This window comes from Sciurus vulgaris (assembly GCF_902686455.1).
Source record: "Sciurus vulgaris genome assembly, chromosome: 4".
Classification (NCBI taxonomy): Eukaryota; Metazoa; Chordata; class Mammalia; order Rodentia; family Sciuridae; genus Sciurus; species Sciurus vulgaris.
Genome location: NC_136464.1, coordinates 24,261,908 through 24,282,082, shown reverse-complemented (window position 1 = coordinate 24,282,082; position 20,175 = coordinate 24,261,908). Strand labels below are relative to the sequence as shown.

The 20,175-nt window shown below is 39.6% G+C and overlaps 1 protein-coding gene across 2 annotated transcripts in view; it reads left to right on the top strand.

The window, feature by feature from the left end:
* SORCS3 (sortilin related VPS10 domain containing receptor 3) overlaps positions 1–20,175 on the top strand; it is a 582,251-nt gene that overhangs the window by 537,518 nt on the left and 24,558 nt on the right. For both annotated transcript variants that reach the window (XM_079135987.1, XM_079135988.1), the window contains exons 17-20: positions 5,276–5,389; positions 8,132–8,303; positions 10,526–10,712; positions 15,031–15,164. In XM_079135987.1, the coding sequence (XP_078992113.1) occupies positions 5,276–5,389; positions 8,132–8,303; positions 10,526–10,712; positions 15,031–15,164 (607 nt within the window). The remainder of the gene's footprint in view (positions 1–5,275; positions 5,390–8,131; positions 8,304–10,525; positions 10,713–15,030; positions 15,165–20,175) is intronic.

The following is a 20,175-nucleotide window of genomic DNA, read 5'->3' as shown; positions in this document are numbered from 1 at the left end:
CTGTGGTGGAAGAGTTGTGGCATACCACCTGGATTCACAAAGGGAATGTGTGTCCACCTGTGTTTCCCCTCTGCTTCAAGAAAGGAGGTATATTTGTGGGACATCTTGACTTTCACAGCTTTCGGCAGAGCAGGTATCACTCATAAGTGTGAACATGGCATCCATATTGATGTTTCAACATAAGAGCCTCAAACTCCCCCAGCCTTCAACTTACTCTAGGGAGCTGCTCTGTAGCAACTTCCATCATGGTGCCGGTGATGAGCCAGGACCAAATTCTCACTGAGAATTAGGGATGTTAGAGACTAGCAGGTAGTCAGAAAGGGGAGCATAAAGAGCTTGCTATGAATTGAGGGCTCCAGTGGAAGAGTCGCCCTCCCAGATCTATTTGTTCAGTAAAAAAACAGGTTAGCCCAGTGGTTATGGTATATAGTCATCTTCTTTTCTATTCACCCATCTGATCACTTGACAATAACTTTTACTGAGCACCTACTATGTACCAGGAGTTGTACCGAGTCTTCTGCATTCATTTTCTTTCTTAATCATCTCAACCAACAGCTAGGAGGAGAGTTTGGTATTATAGGCATTTTATAGGTGGACATGAGCAAGCAGAGAAGTTAATTCACTCAAGATAATCATTTGACTTCAGATCCTCTTAATTTGTAGTGCTGGCTACCTTTTATGTCCAGTATGGGGCCAAATCCTCAGAGCAGGGTTACCAAATGGTGAGTTAGAAGACAGGGGAGGAGCTCTGGGTGGGCCACACAAATCCAAGGCGTGTCTAAAATTATTCAACCTTCAGTAGTGTACACGGGGAGCCCAAGCAAGCAGGATCTTTCTGTAGTGGACAAGTCAAAGTATAAATAAGACAATAAACAATACATAAACAAGAGTCATTGCACTAGAAGAAGGCATAACAGAGAATAATAATAAAGCATATAATTAAGTGCTGAATTTTATGGGCCAGAATTAAAGTGTCCATTATCGTAGCCACTAGTCATGTGATGATTCACCTTACAATGAAATAAAATTTAAAAATAAATTCCTTAGTTGTACGGTTACTCGCTATTGAACAGCATAGATATAAAACATTTGTGTTTTTGTAGAAAGTTCTATTGTTTAGCTCTGGTTCTGACCACATGTGCTAGAGATGGTTGGAAGAGACCACAGAGGACTGACATAAGCCAGAGAAGCTCCGTGAAACAAGTGGGGGTGAGCCGTGTGACCTTGCTGCTGAGTAGCTCAACAAGAATAAGAAGGCCTTCAGAGAAGGAACGGGAACTGAGAGTGGAGAGAGGATAAGGCTGTTGGTCAGGGATGAGGCAGATGGATAGAGTGGGATTTGATCAGGACAGGTGTTTGAGGAATGACTATTGGGTCTTGAAAATAATTTTTGAAATGGCTTGGATATAATTGTCTGTCTTTCACTAGGGCCATACTTAGGCATCTGCCTCAGCTAATGAATGGCAATGTCAATCAATATCTTGTGGTGATGGTGGTTTGCTGTGTCTGTTTGGTGGGTGCTTGCTCGGTGCCTGATAAGATTTGCTGGATCCCAAACCCGCAATACTACACTAAGTCCTAAAATGGACAGAGGTGCCTGTAGAACATTAGCCCTGGAATCTCACCTGCCGGATGAGGGTACAGAGAGAGGAGGGGTCCAGGAAGAAATAACAGGGCTTCCCATGGTCTGAGGCTTAGATAACGCTCAGAGCTTGTCTAGAAGAGACCATGTCTATTTGGTTGACCCCAAGAGTTTCACGACATCATTCTTGGGGTCCAGAGACCCTCCCTGAGGATTAAACAGGTGTTACTTGGGATCATTGTAATGCCAAACAGGGATCAAGATTCTTGATTATCACCTCTATCTGCCACACCCAGTTATATACTCTCTTTGGCATTTTTTGACTGTTTTGAATTTTCCTTTTCAGTCCACCAACTGAGGGGATGTCTGTGTATCCCTTCCTGTTCTGATATGCAGAGTTTTTTGATGTCTGAACCAGCCTAGCTAATCCTCTTTCAGAATCGCTTTTCTTTGGCTGGGGTTTGGAAGCTATATAGGTTCCTGGAAAAGAAGAAATTTTCTCCAAAACTCTGATACATTCTAAACCTTTTATAATCACGAAAGACACATATGTGACTGATTCCTTGAAGGAAACTGCTTGTGTGTTTGCAGAATCTGCAGCAGCACACTTCCCCGAGGCAAATCCAACTTTCTGGTGCATTCTATCCAAACCTCACAATTCAACAGAAAACGCCTTTTCCCAGGAAGCTGGTGCAGCAGCCGGAGCTGCTTGTTTGTCTAAATCATGCAGACTCCTGAGCTGGGAGGGCGGCTGGACAGTACGGGAGATTTTAATATACATTTAGCAGAAATTAATGAAGAAGTCCACAGCTTGGGGGCAGCCAGTTTCTGCTAAAGTTGTTAAATATTAATGAGGTGCTTTTGCTCTTTGGGGCAAAGCAGCAAGTCTGATGCACCTTTTTTTAATTACTGCATCGCTAACAGGTAGCAGAGCTGAACAGAACTGCCAAAGATGGTTACGTTTAGCAAAGAGTATTAAAACATTTCTCTCCTTCCCAGAGCTGCTTAAGAGAGCATTCTTCCTTTACAGATTACCAATATTTCCTAGGGTTAGCTGGACATGCCAACAGCTTCAACTTAAAAAGCGATTGGTTGTGGAATTTTCGAGAAGTAGTACAACCATACCACAGCCCAGTTTATTCACAGATAAATAATGCTTGGAAATAAGATATTCGGTGGTGTGCTGGTAAATATTTGACTTCCAGCTCTCTGGGAACTAACAAATACTGATTGTTGTGTGTATGTGTATATATATATATATATATATATATCCCCCCACGACAGGTTAAAGCTACCAACATGACATCAGTGAATATAGACTAGGAAGAGAGAGGTAGTGGTCCCATATTGTAGATTATCCCTATCATTCATACACATGGATGCAAATAACTTTAAGAGCATCAACAAATCAGACACAGTGGTTCAGGCAAATAATTCCACCAATTTGGGAGGCTGAGACAGGAGGATCACAAATTTGATATCAACCTGAACAACTCAGTGAGACCCTAAGCAACTTAGACCCTGTATCAAAATAAAAAAATAAAAAAGACTGGGGCAGATAGCTTAGCAGTACAGCATCCCTGGGTCTAGCCACTGCTGCCAAATTAAAAGAAGCACATAGAATATAATACTATAGTATTTCCTAGCTGTATATATTATAGATAATAATATAATTGATAGTAATAATAAAATAAAGTGAAACAATGTATAAATTGTGTATTGGGTTACATATAATACTTGGTCAGGATGCTTAGCAAAGGATTTACTTGGCAGAGATGTTTCTTTCTCCTTCCTTCCATCAAAGCTGATCTTGATTTTTACCTTTCCTTGCAATGATCTTCTACTCAGGTTCACTCCACAGTAATCTCTTGAGCATTTGGGGGTACTTTCTAGAAATGGACTGCAGAAATAGACACAACTCAGTGGTATAATTTATGAATTTGTTATTAATGTGATTGGACTGTCCATTCACTTAACAAATATTTATTCAATACCTGCAACATGGTACTGTTGTTGACTCTTACATTGGTGGTAAACAATGACAAAGATCCCTGCTCTGTTGCAGTTTCCATTTCAGTTTCCAACATGTTCTGGCCCTAAAGATTTTTGTCTAGGGAAGTAGAGACAGGCTCATACCGCCTAGTTATTAAAGAAGTAGGAAACCATCAAACACAGGCGAAGGGTAAAGTACCTCAAGAAAAGTCTAAACAAAAAGATAAAGAGGGCCAGAAGTGTGCAATTATGGGTTTGGGACAGAAGTGGGTGAGAAGATGGAGTATGGTCAGGCTGGGCAGTTAGCATACATGACCTCATTGATCAGTTATCACTTCTGAACCGTAGGACTTAGTGCTCTGCTTCTTGCTGTTAATCCATTCTTTAGTTTGGGTATGTTGTGTCTCTCTCCCCAGAGGACTGAAAATCAATTGAGGCCAGGGCTTATTATTTATTTTAAAGGTCAGGGCATATATCAAGTGATAACTACGTGTGGAATTATGTTGACATTCCTATCTCCCCTCCAAGATACACACAGATAATTTGCCTGTGTTTTCATTGAAATTTAACAAACTTTTGGCTTAAAGAATTTAAGAGCAGCAGAAGAAAGCACAGGCAGTGCAGAGAGAGTGGCTTCCCTTGCCATTTTATGTTTTCTTAACTCTCAGTGGATCAATATTCAAATGCCCAGATGGTGCTGCCCAGTCTGTAGTCTTCAGGACACTCTTGGATGCTGCACTTGGAAACATAAATTCTGCTGCCAAGAGGAGCCAGCCTCAGTGACCTCCGGCGAGTTACAAGAGCAATCATCACTTTTATCTACTTTATTACTCTTCTTCTACTTTGACATTTACACACCTGGGAACCTTATGAAACACCAAGAAGTAGGGTGACACCCTTGGCCTTCCTCTCCTGAAATGGTCTGGTACTTCCTCATTTAGCACATGGGAGAAAAGAAGAGAATCATACCTGACTTTCTTTCTTCACTTTTGTATTGCTGAAATTTTATAGAAACATGGAAAGAGCAACACATATTTTTAGGGAAATAATGGGGGCCTTGTTATATCTAATCAGGAAAAGTTTGAATGGCTATGTTGGTATTTGAGAAAGAATGAATTTTCAGGAAAAAATGAAATCAATTTTTGGAATAACATATATTGAATCACAACATTGAACTTGATCTTTAAGTCATCTTGGTTGTCCTCTACTTATTTAATTCATCCTACTGTAACCCAAATATACTTTTAAATTTAAACAATCTCAGCATCTTAACAAGGCCCTAAGCAACTCAGTGAAACCCTGCCTCAAAATTAAAAAGAAAAAAAAGATGTGGGGGGTGTTTAGGGATGTGGTCAGTGGGTGAGTGTCCCTGGGTTCGATGCTCTATGTATGTATATAGCATCCTCCACCCAACTCCAGACCAGTGTAATATCTGTCGCATCATTTGAATCCAAACCTTTTCCAACCTAGAATTTCCACTGGATTATCCACTACTTTTCCCCCTCTTGACCAACTCCAAATGACTCAGAACTATGTCTAAATAAAAAATCCATTTTCAAAGTATGAATACCTGCCTTCACTGGAAATACTTAAAACCATGTGTTGTGACGTGTCGGGTTGCAGTAGGACATGTGTGTGTTTCTATGTGTCTGTGGGTGTTTGTCCATGCACGTCATTCTACAACATTCCTTCTCCCCACAGCGACTATGGCTATGAGAGACATGGAGAGAGCCAGTGTGTCCCAGCTTTCTGGTACAATCCCGCGTCCCCGTCAAAGGACTGCAGCCTTGGCCAGAGCTACCTAAATAGCACTGGGTAAGTAAAACACCTGAAGGAACCGGACTCAATGTTTTCCTCTTACCCTGAGGTGGCATCAAAAGGAATGCCTGGCTGTTGGAGAAGATAGAATGTAGATAGATTTTCATTTTTATTTTATTTATTTATTTTTAGTCAAGTAGCTAAGGGAAACAAAAGACAAAATTTTAGTTAAGAGTGCTTCCTTTTGGGAAGCCTCTGAAGAGATCTCTTATCTCCCATGTTTCAATACTTGCTGCCATTTCCCTCTGGCACTTGTTATTTGGTCAAAACATTTCTTCTGGAAAGGGATGCTGCCTTGTATCTTGGGTCTCCAATGAAGTCAGTTGATACAACTGATGAACAGCCATTACAGTGCTTTCTCATGAGGGGTGAACAGACATTCTCATACATCAATGCTAAAATCTTCAAATGAAAATTCCTGTCTCATCCTAGGAGCTTCTGAGATGAGAAGGTCAAGGCACACTCTTGGTAATTCTCCAATTAGATGTCTGTTTCTCTCTTTGCTCACTTATTAGTTACCTCTTAGTTACTTGAAAACAGTTTCCTCGAAGATTTGTTTTCTGACCTTTACTTTTGCTGCTTCTACAATGCAGAAGAGATTTGTCAAGTGCAACGATGGACTGACAGCCCTTCTCAAATTCCAATATGGCTACATAACATCTGAAAATCTTGTTAAAAAGCAACTTGATTTGAGAATCTGGAATGAGGTAGAGACCCTTCATTTTAAAAAGTCTCCTGCATGATGTGGATATTGTTGGTCTCCAGAACATTCTATGAGTATCAAGAGACTAAGATGTCCTCTCAATTCTCACCTCTTCCAATAATTCTGAAAGGGTTATTCCTGGATTCCAGTCTGGGATTTTAGAACCTTTGATGTTATGTTATTGTAGGAGTCTGGATTAGGGATGTAAGCCATTCACATTGCAAATACAACAGCTTGAATTTAAGCAGATGTGATGTCAGAGTACAAAACTTAGGAAGTTTGAGGAAGGGGATATAATAATTACAAAGAATAAGCTGGACCACCCAACTGACAACCACACCTTCCTTTGCACATTACAAGAAAATAATTGCATTAGGACATCTTGTGTGTCCTAATATACATGTGTTGTGTACAAGTAGGTCCAATTTAAGTAATTTAGGTGAAAAAAACAACAAATAACTAACCAAATTAATCACACAGATGAAAAGGAAAGTCTATTTGCACCTTCCCCTCAGAGATTCACTGTAGACATCTACATATACCTTCAATTTTCTTTAGTGTTGGCTGATATTACAAATCACCAACCAGTTTGAGTTGATGGCTAGTTGAGGTTGAAGAGGAAGGATGGATGATAGCAAGTTTGAGTTAAGACTTCTACTACTGAAATAGGTATCATAAATAAAAATTAAATATCTTGTGACTAAAGATCAACATGAAAATATAATTCAATTTGAAAATTTGATTATATAGATCAGTGATGATCAGAAGAACAATAGAGTGAACCATCTATGTAATTTTAAATTTTCTAGTAGTCAAAAAGATTTTAGAAAGTAAAATTAATTTTGATGATATATATTATTTAACCTGATATATAAAACTTTATCATTGCAATGAACCACAACTGACCACATTTCAAGTGCACAGTAGCTCCCTGTAGAAAGCAGCTGCCATATTGGGGAGCAGAGCTCCAGACATAAGCTCGATCCACAAGAAACAATGATGATGTACATTTGTAAGAAGATACATTATCTTCTAATCTGAGAAAACAACTTCTGAAAACATTTGCTTAGCATCTCCCTCCCTGGGATCTCTGGATGGAGGTATAGCATAGGTATTGCAATAGTGGGGGACCTATGAGGAAAGTCAGGTGGATTGGAGGACCAGTTTCACTCAAGAAAAATTTGTATTCCTCTGTATTGGATGTCACAGAAGAAGGCAACATGGATGGAGTGGTTAATTATTCCTGACAGAGAGGTGAAAGAAGACATGATGTGGGTCATAGTGGTAGTGGTGGTGGTGGTGGTTGGTGATGGAGGTAGTGGGAGTGGTATATTGACTTTATGTGGACTTATCAGAACACTGATTCCTTTTCTAGGAAGGTTTTCTCTTCTGTGAGCTGACTTTACCTGGATTGAACAGGAGTTTTAAACCTGTGCTTCTAATCTGATATTTGTGTTGCATACAAAATGAAATATTAACAAAAGAGAGAAAATACGTTATAAAATAGCTCAGTTGGCTCCAGCGTAAAGGCTGTTAGGTTTTAGGGGAAGAAATGACATCCTGGGGATGAAGAGAAGACAGGAAGAGGCCTCCTGATTAATGAGAGTTGGAAGTCTGATGTTCTAGTTGCTCTCTGGTATGGAGAAAGCAGGGGGTGGTCTTGGGGAAATACAGCTGGCTCCTCCCTGACAGAGAGATGCACTGACTTTTCCCAATTCCCCTGTCCACTGGTCTGCCTCCTCTTCTGCCATGTGTGAGTCAGACATTGATTTTTCTTAGCTGGTTCAGACACTGATCTGATCCGTGGCTCACCAGGTAGGATCAATAGTAATGTTTAAGGAGCTACTTTTCCGGAGATGGAAGGATAGCAGTTCCTCCAAGTTTATCTTCATAAATGGCTGTCTTTCTCCAGACTTGGTTTTGGGGGCAGCTGTGGGGAGCGTCTCTCTTTCTTCAACTCTCTAATATGCATATGTGCACACTCTCTCACACTCTTGATGAAAAGCACAGTACTGTCAATTGTCAATTCTTCTTAGGTACCGGAGGATTGTGTCCAATAACTGCACAGATGGACTAAGGGACAAATACTCCGCCAAGGCCCAATTGTGTCCCGGAAAAGCCCCTCGGGGCCTCCACGTGGTGACAACCGATGGACGCCTGGTGGCAGAGCAGGGGCACAATGCAACGTTCATCATCCTCATGGAAGAGGTAGGAACCCACCTGGGTGTCTGAGGTCTAAACTCAGAGACTAAAGAAAACAAAGATCTTCCATTTCCAGAGGCTGGTGCACCAGCGTTGACATCACAAAGCAGAGACTTCTGCAGAAGGCAAAGAGGCATGCAAGAACACTTGGGGTGTTTCAAGACCCTCCTCCTTTCATTCCACAATGAAGATCTGTCTGCAGTGGGGGCCCACTTGCCTCTTGAGGCCTGTGGCTCTGGATATATTTTTCAGGATCCCCTCTTAGGGTCTGCTTAGGAAATGTTTATCACCATAAGGTCATAAACTATAAACTGCCAGGAAAAGGAAATTCAGATGCATCCATTGCTTTTAGGAGCCTCTTTTTGCAGAATTCTAACCTTTAGCCACATTGATTAGAAAAGCCCACAAAACTTTCAAAAAGGTCTTGAAAGATTATTAAAATACTTTAAACTAACCTTTGTAAAGAATATTGTATTAGTTACTATCACATCAACTACCTGCTCCATTAGATTTTTATTGTCTTTTGCAACCCAAGCAGTGAGATCAGACGGCATGCATTCATTCTAGGGTACAAGAAGCACAGCTGTCTGCTTCTTGTTCACTGTGTGGGTTGTTTAGCTTCTTCCCAAATGGGGAACTTTTCAGATACTCTGCTGAGGTGGTGGAGCTGGAAGGTTCCCTGATTGACAAAGCCCTGTAAATTTACATGCAAATTGCTCTGTGCTCTTAAGATCTTGGAAAGAGAGCAAAGCCAGTCATGAGGTTTTTCTCACAAACATGAGCATTTCAGAGCCTTTAAAGTCAGGACCACACCAGGCTTGATGGTGAAGGTTCCTTATCCTAAGTGACAGATTCCTCAGCCTTGTTCCACACCAGGTGCTTGAATTAAAGGACTTTAGATTTAGAGGAGGTCATTATTGCATTTTCACTAGGGAGTTTTCAGGACTAGAGCTATAAAAACCTTCTCTTGAATGGACTTGAAGAGCCATGATCTTATCCATTTGAATTGCCTTGGATTCATTTTCACTTTAATTTATATTTATAAACTCAAGGATAGTTGATATTGTGTGGGGGTCAGGAGAGCACCTATCAATATTTCACTCACATCCAAGTTGCCACAGAGGAAAATGGGAGTGAACTTGTGGCCAATGCACTGGGCAGAATGATTGGCTCGTAATTGCAAAATCATGTATTTCTCTCTTTATTCCATCATTCATCTTTGAATATGAACAGATGCACCCTGTTCTTCTTTATCCAAGATCTTTGCATGAGATTTAGGTGGACTGCATTTATCCAAAGGGGGAGACAGGAAGGCTGGGGTTCAGCATCAGGTCTTAAGAAGATAAGTGGTACCATGTACTCATCTGAACCATCGACATCATATCACCAGCCAGCACCCAAAGTGCTCTTAACCTTCCAAGAGTCAGAGATATCTGTGAGCTGGGCTACTTAGAAGAGGCTTCAGAGAACAGGGAGCTTAGGTAGGTTTTGAGAAGCCCAAGGACAAGAGAACACATACGTAATTTTGAATAGTATAGAGTATTCATCTGGATGGGAATGATCATCTTACCTCATATTGTAATTTTGGAGATGGCATTGTATGAGATGTGGTAAGTGATTAGCATAACTTTTAGAATGCAACAATAAATGCCCAGAAACAGGAACAATGATAGCTATAGAATTGTGGTTGGGAGTATTATCATGGAAGCTAGACTGCTTTCAAAACTTGAGTCTTCCACTATTGGCTATGTGACTTTAGTTTAATGATTTTTGTCCCCATTTGTAAAATACTTTCTACAATAGAGTGTTATGAGGAGATTAATTGCTTGGCACTGATACAAACCTTTGTGCTAGCTGCTACTATTATTGCTATTATTTTTATGACACAGAAGAATTAAACCATGCATGTGAGGGATTAGGAAAGCCCCTGGCTTCCCCACTTCAGATTTCAGAGAAGCTGTACCTTGCCAGGGTGTGGTACTGTGGCCAGGGTCGTATCAATTCAAACTGTCCCAAGCTTGCATATAAAGGGAGAGTAGGTCCACAGAGCCTGCCCACAGTGCCCAGTAGCTATCAGAGAGGAGTCGAATGATGGTGGTAGGGTGATTCTGTCTCCTGGGAAAGACTGTAGGTCTAAAGAAGGTATTGCTGAAGAATCAACAGGAGGAAGCATGAAAGTCAGACAGGACCATGTGAAAGGACCCAGGTCAATGACTCTTCCCTTGCAGGGTGATCTACAAAGGACAAACATCCAGCTTGACTTTGGAGATGGGATTGCTGTGTCCTATGCTAACTTCAGCCCGATCGAGGATGGCATCAAGCATGTGTACAAGAGTGCGGGGATCTTCCAGGTGACCGCCTATGCAGAGAACAACCTTGGCTCAGACACAGCCGTCCTCTTCCTGCACGTGGTTTGTAAGTGGCATGAACCACCTCCTTCCTGTCCTTCCTCCCATTGACAACTCCTTCAGTCCAGACTTCTGGAATTCAGAGTTCAGAGCTGAGGCCGGGTTCAGTGTGTCTACCATAGTGGTCCAAATCAGAAGATTGAGACATCTCCCCATCTGGAATTTAGAGTCTTGTAACATTACTCAGAGTAATATGCAATTTAAAATTTATGAATTGTTTATTTATGGAATTTTCCCTTGAATCATTTCAGAGTGTGATTATGGCTCATAATATAGCAGAAAGCAAGCAGTGGCTAAGCAGGGACCACTTTATACCCCATGGTGGTTTTCAGGTGACATGTCATTTAGGTGAAAATTACAAGTTTTGAAAGAGTTTAAGTGAATAAAAGGGTCTCCTTTCCTATTAACAACACAATGATGGTATGATCCCCACCGTTTAAGCAACTTACACCTAAGAGGTCCCCGGCTAGTTTCCTAGTAAAAGGAGCAACCATGATGGATAGTGGAGCAGGTGGGAGGAGACGTGGACTGTAGATCAACTATGTTCCTAAAAACATGTGACCTTGAGATAAATTATCTCTTTTTCAAATTTTCTACACTCCATCTTAAAATGTTTTAATTCTACTACTTCACCTCATAGGGTTCTTACAACAGTAAAAAGGAAATACAAATAAAGCACCCACTCATTCACTGATTTATTCAACACATATTTGCTGAGTTCTTAATACGTGCGGGACACCCTGCCAGCCACTGGGCAGACAGCAATATAGTTCCGCTCTGCAGGGCTTACATCTATTGAAGAAGGGGAGGTGCTGCAAGAAATGGGTCCTGTACAGGTCAAACAGACACAGGCTATGATCACTGTGGGCTGGAAATGCCAAGTCAGGAGCCTGGTAGGTTGTGTGCACAGTTTTTATGAGCACAGTTTTTAGGGCAAGGGAGACCTGCACTTGAATTCATCATATTTCTTTGTTCCACGTCTAACTTTTTCACCTTCTTAAGTCTCTGATTCTTCATCTTTAATACAAAGTTTATAAGGAATCTAAAAGAGTCAAATTGGAAAGTGTGTGTGTGTGTGCGTGTGTGTGTCTCAGTGTGTCAGGGCCCCCAAGACCACCCCCAGGCTTGATGAGAAACTTGGAGGGACTCTTAGAACCCAGCGTGTAGCTTCATCCTCCTCTGTGACTATGATTGATTCCAGCAAAAAGATACAAAGCAAAATCAAGAAAAGGCTCAAGGGGACGAAGCCCGGAGAAAACCAGGAGTAAGCTTCCACAGGCCCTTTCCCTGGGGTGTCACACAGGACGTGCTGATTCCTCTGGGGTGGGAGGTAACAACGTAAGAGCTCTCTGCCAGAGAAACTCATTAGAGACTAGTGTCCACAGTGTTTTACTGGGAGCTGGTCACAGGAGTGCTGTCTGCCTGGCATATTCCAAACCTCCCAAGTCCCTGTGGAAATTGGGTATTTACAATAAACCATCCTATTTGCAAAGCCAATTTAGGTGACGTGAACCACTCCTACTAGTTAGCTAACTGTTGATTGGGAACACTCCCAGACCAAGTTCCCAGCCACAGGCCAAGGGCCAGCCTTGCACGTAGACCTTTCTAAAGGATAGCAGTTTTGTGTTGATCTTAACATTTTTCTGCAGTGTGCAGAATGCTGCTTTGCACCCAGCTTGGCACATGATGAATGTTACCTGTTATTACAGCAATTATTAGGCCTTCCTGTTAGCTTCCTCCCTGACACTTCTGCCGTCTTTTAAAATGAAGACAAAGAAAGAAAAATAACTTCACATTCCTCTGTTCTGGGAACTACCCCCACCCACATTCCTGATCATGCTATCGGTGAACCTTGAGACAGTTGTGAAGACCCCTGTATCTTAATGCCCAAAACACAATTGTGAGGACCAGGTTTGTCCTGCAGGTTATGTGCATGAAGGAGGAAGTGTTCCTCCAAACTTTTATTGTGCTCACAGTTCCCTCCAAATCCATCAGGGCTGCATTTACCAGTGGAAACTGCTGTTGGCCTCACCTTGGGCCATTAGCTAACCAAAGTAGTTGTTAGTCACCCAGAATAATCAACCTCACACATGTTATTAGATTTTTATCAAAAAGGACACGATTTGAAACTGAGGATTTTGGAAGTTTGCTTATTCCTCCTAGATCCCTTCCTTTTCTTCTCAACTCTCTTCTCTCCTTGCTGATCCACATTTTTCTCCTACATGGTAGTGTTTCTTAAGATTGTTTTGAACCAAATATTCTTGCCACAAAACTGGAATAAATGTGACTGGGTTGGATGTCATTCTAATTTAAGTAAACTCCACCCCTTTTGTGTCTGGAGAGAGTTTAGGATGAGGGAGATTTCCTTTTAGACATCACAGTATGCTTCAGTATCCACCCTGACTAAACCAAGGCCCTCAAGTGGCAAAGTTGAGAATTTCCAGGGCCTTAAAGCCACTGTGCAGGTTGCTGAGCTGTTGGAAAGCCCAGGGTTCCCCTGAGGCATCTTGGGGAAGGGTTTTACTCTTTTTGGTGGGTAGCAGTAAGAACAAACTCATTGGGGAAAGAGGTGTCCCCATTCCCCATCCCCCCGCACCCCCTCGCCATTGAGGGAAGAATGAGTCATCGGAACCCGGCTGGGGTAGACATCAGCATCAATGCAGGAAGTGGAAAGCAGGAAGCAAGCCTTTATCTCTGTCCTGCGTGGGGTCTAGCCAGGGTCCCCTTGCCCCAGCTTCTCTATGTTTCTCATTTTTTCTTTACACAAGTATTAAAGATATTAGTCAGGTAAGTTCCTAAAAATGAGTAAATAAAGCCACGGAAGTAGCCAATGTTTTCTCCCACTCTGTGTTCTTTGACTGACATTGAGCAAACCATACAGAAATAATCCAGATTTGCTTATTTAAAATAATTAAATGTTCAGCCAGATGTGCACATGAAGTGACAAGGTTGAAATTATTTGCTGGAAAATATCTTGCGGTGCAGTATGCCTGGAGTCAGGGCAGAGAGCTGTAGGCAGAAAACATTTTCAGACTGCACATACACAGATTCCTAAATTTTTTTCTCTTCATTAATTTTTTAACTGACAAAAATTGTACAAGTTTATCATGTACAACATGATGTTTTGGAATATACATTCACTGTGGAACAGCTCAATCAGGCCGATTATCATAGGCATCACCTCTCAGACTTATTTTTTGTGGTGAGAACACTACATCTATTGTTCTAGTGATTTTCAAAATCCAGTGCAATGTTATTAACCATAGTCAGCCTGGTACAATAGACCTCTTGAATTTATTCCTCCTGTCTTCTGGATATTTGGTATTCTTTGATCAGCATCTACTCCACCCCACCTCTCCCACCCCCTGTCAACCGCTAAAGTACCCTCTGCTTCTGTGAGTTCTCCTTTTCAAGACTGCACATATGAGTGAGATCATCTGATAGAGATCTTTCTGTGCTTGGCTTTTTTCATTTAATGCAATGTCGTCTGGGTTCATCCACATTGTCAGAAATGACAGGAGGAGAAAGTGCCACAGAGTTTTAAAATAATGAATCTACACCCCCCCCCAAATAATGCATCACTGATATATTCATAATTTTTCATCAGTGTTTTTCTCTTTTCATTTTTAATGAATGGATTAACTTTCACGTTTTCTGCTGAGGGTGTGTTCATGTGTGTATATATATATATATATTTTTTTTTTTTTGCTAATGTACAGCTCAATGCTGGTTATGCCAGTTTTCCGGAAAATAAAAGAGAACCTGGCATTTGTTTCTCCTTTAATTTAGGAACGTGTACTTTTTCCTCTTTGTGAAGAGGCCTTGCCAGCTTCCAAATGACACCCACTGTGTCCTGCAGATGATGAGACACAATGGCTCATTGTTGAAGAGGATGGAAACCAATTAACGATGGAGGATAATGGAGGGGCCCTCCATATAATGCATTGACCCCAAATCACAAAACATGCTAATTGTCAGAAATGAAACAGACCGCTGTTTATCTTCCTTTTCAATGGCCAGGCGTCTAGTAAACTAGCTTTGTCCTTGGATTGGAAATTTATAAGCATTCGTGGTAGTTGGATTTATCAGATGTAAATTCAATTTGGTTATCGCTCAAAAAATCTGAAACCCGAGTGAAGTTCCCTGTTTAACCAGGTACTTTAATTCAAGCATGGACACCCTTCCCAACATTTGTGGTCTGTGATTATTGCTATATTATGGGGAATGCTGATAGGGATTATGATTAAAGAATCTAGGAGTGTGATAAAGTTTGATGGTTTCTTCTGGGGATATAAAAACTGCCTTTTTTTCTCCTATTCCTTTAGGTCCTGTGGAGCATGTTCACCTCCGGGTTCCATTTGTTGCCATAAGAAATAAGGAGGTCAACATCAGTGCTGTCGTGTGGCCCAGTCAACTGGGGACCCTTACCTATTTCTGGTGGTTCGGCAACAGCACAAAGGTTCGGCCCTTCCTGATCAGTATCAAATGAGATGTGCTGAGTACTCTTGTGCTCCAGCTTCCAGAGAGGCACTGGTGACACTGTGGGTGCAGCAATGAGAAGTACTTCATGGACTAAGAACCCACAGATTTGAATAAAACATGCCCCCCATGCCAAGTTCATTATTTTAACAAGGAGAGTTTAATTTCCTTTTGTTGTTGTTGTTGTTGTTGCTGCTGTGCTGGGGATTGAACCCAGGGCCTTGTGCATGGAAGGCAGGCACTCTACCAACTGAGCTATATCCCCAGCCCAGGAGAGTTTAATTCTAAGAAAGAAAGAGCACCCCATTTGTTTTAGTCCTGCCTGGACTTTCTCCTCACTAACCACGTATTGAGGAAGTTATTCAATCTCCCTGAGATTAAGAGGTCCAGTCTGTCAGATGTGAACTATACACATGTGGAAATTAATTGGGATGACACATACAAAGAGTCCTCATCAACTCTTACTAGATGTTCTGAACGCCTAACATTCTTAGGCAAGATACTGAGATTGCCATGTCTCAAACTAATGAACTAAATGGGCCAAATCTGAACTTCCTAAGTGCTCTTCACTCCCAGCAACTGATGAGGGAGAATTATCACAATTGTATAATAGAAGATGGGAGTATTTAGGCTGAGGGTTCCTTGATTTAATGAATCCTATTAATGTTCTTCTCTATTCCTGCTTTTCCTTTTCCTTAACTTTTTTTAGGGAACTTTTAAGTTCACAGCAGAATAGAGAGGAAGCTACAGAGATTTCCCATATAGCCCTGGCCCCAGGAATGCATAGCCTCCCTCATTATCAACATCCCTACCATTCTGGTGCATTTGTTATAACTGATAAACCTACACTGATCTATCACCACCCAGAATACCTAGTTTTCATTGGGATTCACTCTTGGTGAATACATTTTGTGAGTTTGGACAAATATATGATGACATTTATCTACCATTGTAATATAAAACAAAACAGTTTAACTGCTACCTGTTCATCTTCTCCTCCTTCCTTTCCTCTTAATTCCTGATCACTGATCTATTTACTGCCTCTATATTTTACCTTTTTCAGAATGTCATATGGTTGAAATCCTGTGGTACATAGCTTTACATACGGGCTTTCTTCACTCAAGTTTCCTTCCTGTCTTTTCATGACATCATAGTTTATTGCTTTTCAGTGCAGAATAATACTCCGTAATCTGGAAGTACACAGTTTATTTATTCACTCACCAAAGGACATCTGGTTACTTCCAAGTCTTGACAATTATGAATAGAACTGTTGTAAACATCCATGTTTGGGTTTTTATGTAGACATAAGTTTTTCAACTCTTTTGGATAAATACCAAAAGCATGATTGCTGCTTATTTGTTTTGGTGTGAAACTACCAAACTGTTTTCCAAAGTGTTTGAAACATTTTTCATTCCCACTAGGAATGGATGAGAGATCCTCATTAGTGTTCTGTGATGTCGTGTTCTAGATTTTGGTCATTCTGAATGTAGTGGTAACTCATTGTTTGAATTTCCATTTCCCTGGTGACATAGCATATGGAGAATATGTCATATGCTTATTTGCCAATTATGTATCATGTTCGATGAGGGGTCTATTAAGATCTTTTGCCCATTTTAAATAATCAGGTTGGTTCATTTCTTCTCATTGAATTTTAAGAGTTCTTTATTTATTTTAGAGGATAATCCTGATGTCTTTCACAAATATTTTCCTCCCAGACAGTGGTTTGTCTTTTCATTTTCTCAATAGTGTCTTTGCTGAGCAGAAGAAGTATGAGGCCCATTTTATCAATTCTTTCTTTTATAGGTTGTGCTTTTGATGTTGTATCTAAAATACCATTGTCATATCCGAGGTCATCTGGTTTTGTCCTACATTATCTTCTAGGATTTTTAGTTTTATGTTTTATATTTAGGCTTATGATTCATTTTAGTTCATTTTTTGAAGGGCACAGAGTCTTGGCCTACATTCATTTTCTTTTGCATGTGAATGTCCAGATATTCCAGCACCATTTTTTGAAAGAAGTATCTGTTTTGTAGTGTTGCCTTTGCTCCATTGTTGAAGATCACATGAATCCATTTCTGGCTTCTCTGTTCTTTTCCGTTGATCTATTTTCCTTTTCTTTCATCAGTGTCCCACTGCCTTGATTACTGTAGGTTAATAATATGTTTTTAAGTCAGGTATCCTCAGTCTTTCAACATTATTCTTTTTTAATACTCTATTGGGTATTCTGGGTCTTTTGCCTCTTCATATAAAATGAGAATAACTTCATGAGGTGTTTGATTGGGATTGCATCAGATTTATAGCTCAAGTTGGTGAGATCTGACATCTTGACAGTATTGAAGCTTCCTATCCATGAACATAGACTATCTCTCCATTTACTTATATAGTCCTCGCTTTCTTTCAACAGAGTTTTGTAGTGTTCTTCACATAGATCTTGCACATATTTTGTTAGATTTGTAGCTAAGAATTTCATTTCTGGCAATGGTAATGTAAATGGTATTGTGCTTTTAATTCAAATCCTACTTGTTCATTACTGGCATACAGAAAAGGGATCAAATTTGTATGTTAACTTTGCATACTGAAACCTTACTCTAATCACTGCTTAGTCACAGGGGTTTATTTCCTCCTAATACTTTGGATTTTGTTGAATTTTTTTCTTTTTTTGGATATTGAGAATTGGCATAATTTGTTCCTTACACATTTGGTAGAACTTATCTGCAAAACCATATGAGCCTGTTTCTTTCTTTATTACAAGGTAATTAATTATTGATTCAAATTCTTTAAAGATATTTGGATTTTAGGTTGCATATTGTGTAAGTTTTGGCAGATTATATCTTTCAAGGAATTGATTTGTTCTATTTAAGTTATTAAATTTATAGGCTTATAATTGTTCCTCCAACTTCTTTATTATCCTTTTGATATGCAGGGGATCTGTAGTGAAGCCCTGTCTGTCATTTGGGAGACTGATTTGTGTTTGTCTACTCTCTCCTTTCGTAGCCTGACTAAAGGCTTATCAACTTTATTGATTTTTTTAAAGAACTAGCTTTTAGTTTTATTGATTTTCTTTTTGATTCCTGTTCTAATTTTATTTTTTTTTCTTCTGGTTACCTTGAACTTAATTTGTTCTTTTTCTAGTTTCCTAAAGTGGAAGCCTATATGATCAATTTTAGTTCTTTCTTGTTTTCTAATATATTACTGAATGCTATAAATTTTCCTCCAAGCATGCTTTTGCTGCATCCTATACATTTTGATAAGTTGTGTTTTCATTTTCACTTTGTTCAAAATACTTCTTAATCTCACCTGAGATTTATTTTTTGACTCATGTTATTTAGAAGTGTGTTGTTTAAAATCCACATATATTGACATTTTCCAGTTATCTTTCTGCTGTTGATTTATAATTTAATTCCACTGTGATCTGAAAGAGAACATTGTGTGATTTCTCTCCTTTTAAATGTGTTAAAGTGTGTTTTATGGCTCAGAATATGGTCTACCTTGGTGAATGTTCTATGTAGACTTCAGAATAATGTGTATTCTGCTGTTTTTTGATTAAGTAATCTATAGATGTCAGTTAAATACAGTTGATCGATGAGCGTGTTGAGTTCAACTATGTCCTTATTGATTTCTTCTCCTTTCTTAGTATATCACTTATTTGTTTTTTCATGAACTTCATTTAGCCCTAGAATTGAAACATACTTTTACAATTAATCCAAGCTCATAATAAATAACACTGTGTGTCTCCATGGTTTGTGTGAGTACTTAATAATACAAAACTATGATTCCTCCCTCCTGCTTCTGGTGTCTGTACTGTCACTCATTTCTCTTCTGTGTAAGTATACATGTTATTTGAATAAACCTCTATAACTAGGTACATTATTGCTATTATTGTTTTGAATAAACTTATCTGTTTAATAATTAAAATAATATTTAATAATTAAAATTTCAAACTTATCATTATTTTAACCTTCACTTATTCTTGCTTCAGTGTTTTGGTTTCTTTACGTGGTTCAGTTCCTGACCTACATCATCTTCCTTTTCTCTGAAGAACTTCTTTTAATAAATCTTGCAAGATAGATGTCCTGGCGACAAATTCCACCTATTTTTGTTTAAGAAAGTTTATTTTCCTTCAATTTTGAAGGATAATTTTTCAGGGAACTGAGTGAGAAGCTTTAGTGGGTTTTTTTTTTTTTTTCTCTGAAAAAACAGATTTGTGGGGGTTTTCTCTCAACACATTAACTATGTCTCTCTGCATTTTTCTTTTCCACAGTTCCTAAGGAAAAACAGGATGTTTCTTTTCTCCTCTAATGGTAAAGTGTTTGTTTCTTCCTTCTTCTTTCAGGATTTAAAATTTTTCTTTGATTTCCTGTAGTTTGAAAGTGATATGCCCAGATGTAGTGTTTTCGGCATTGACCCTGCTTGCTGTTGACTGATCTTCCTGTCTCTGACTCATCTGACATTACCTTGGAGGCAGTCTCATTACTGTTTCAGATATTTCTCTAGTTCTTTTCTCTCTTCTTCTGGTATTCACATTACATATATTTATGCTTTTTGTAATTGTCCCATGTCCTTGGTGCTCTAGCAGGGAAAGAGAAAAAGGAATCATTTTGCAATACATCAGCGCATCTGGCTTTTTAAAAAAACCTATCCTCACAAGAAATTGGGCCTAGTGAATGTGGATAATTTCTTCTGTTATTATTGTTTTCCATTTTTCGTTTTTGATCCCTTCCTTTTCAGCTTGGAGGTTTCTGTTGAGATATCCTGGATATTAGAGTCTTTCCTCAGCTGTGTACAGTCTAGTAACAAGCCCATCAAAGGCATTCTTCATTTCTTTTACAGGGCTTCTGACAATTTCTTTTTGGTTATTTCTTAGGATTTTCATCTCTCCATTTATAGTGCCCATCTTTTCCAGCATGTTGTCTACTGTATCAGTTGGAGCTCTTAGTATATTAATCATTGTTGTTTTAAGTTCCCAGTCTCATCATTTTAACACCCCTGCC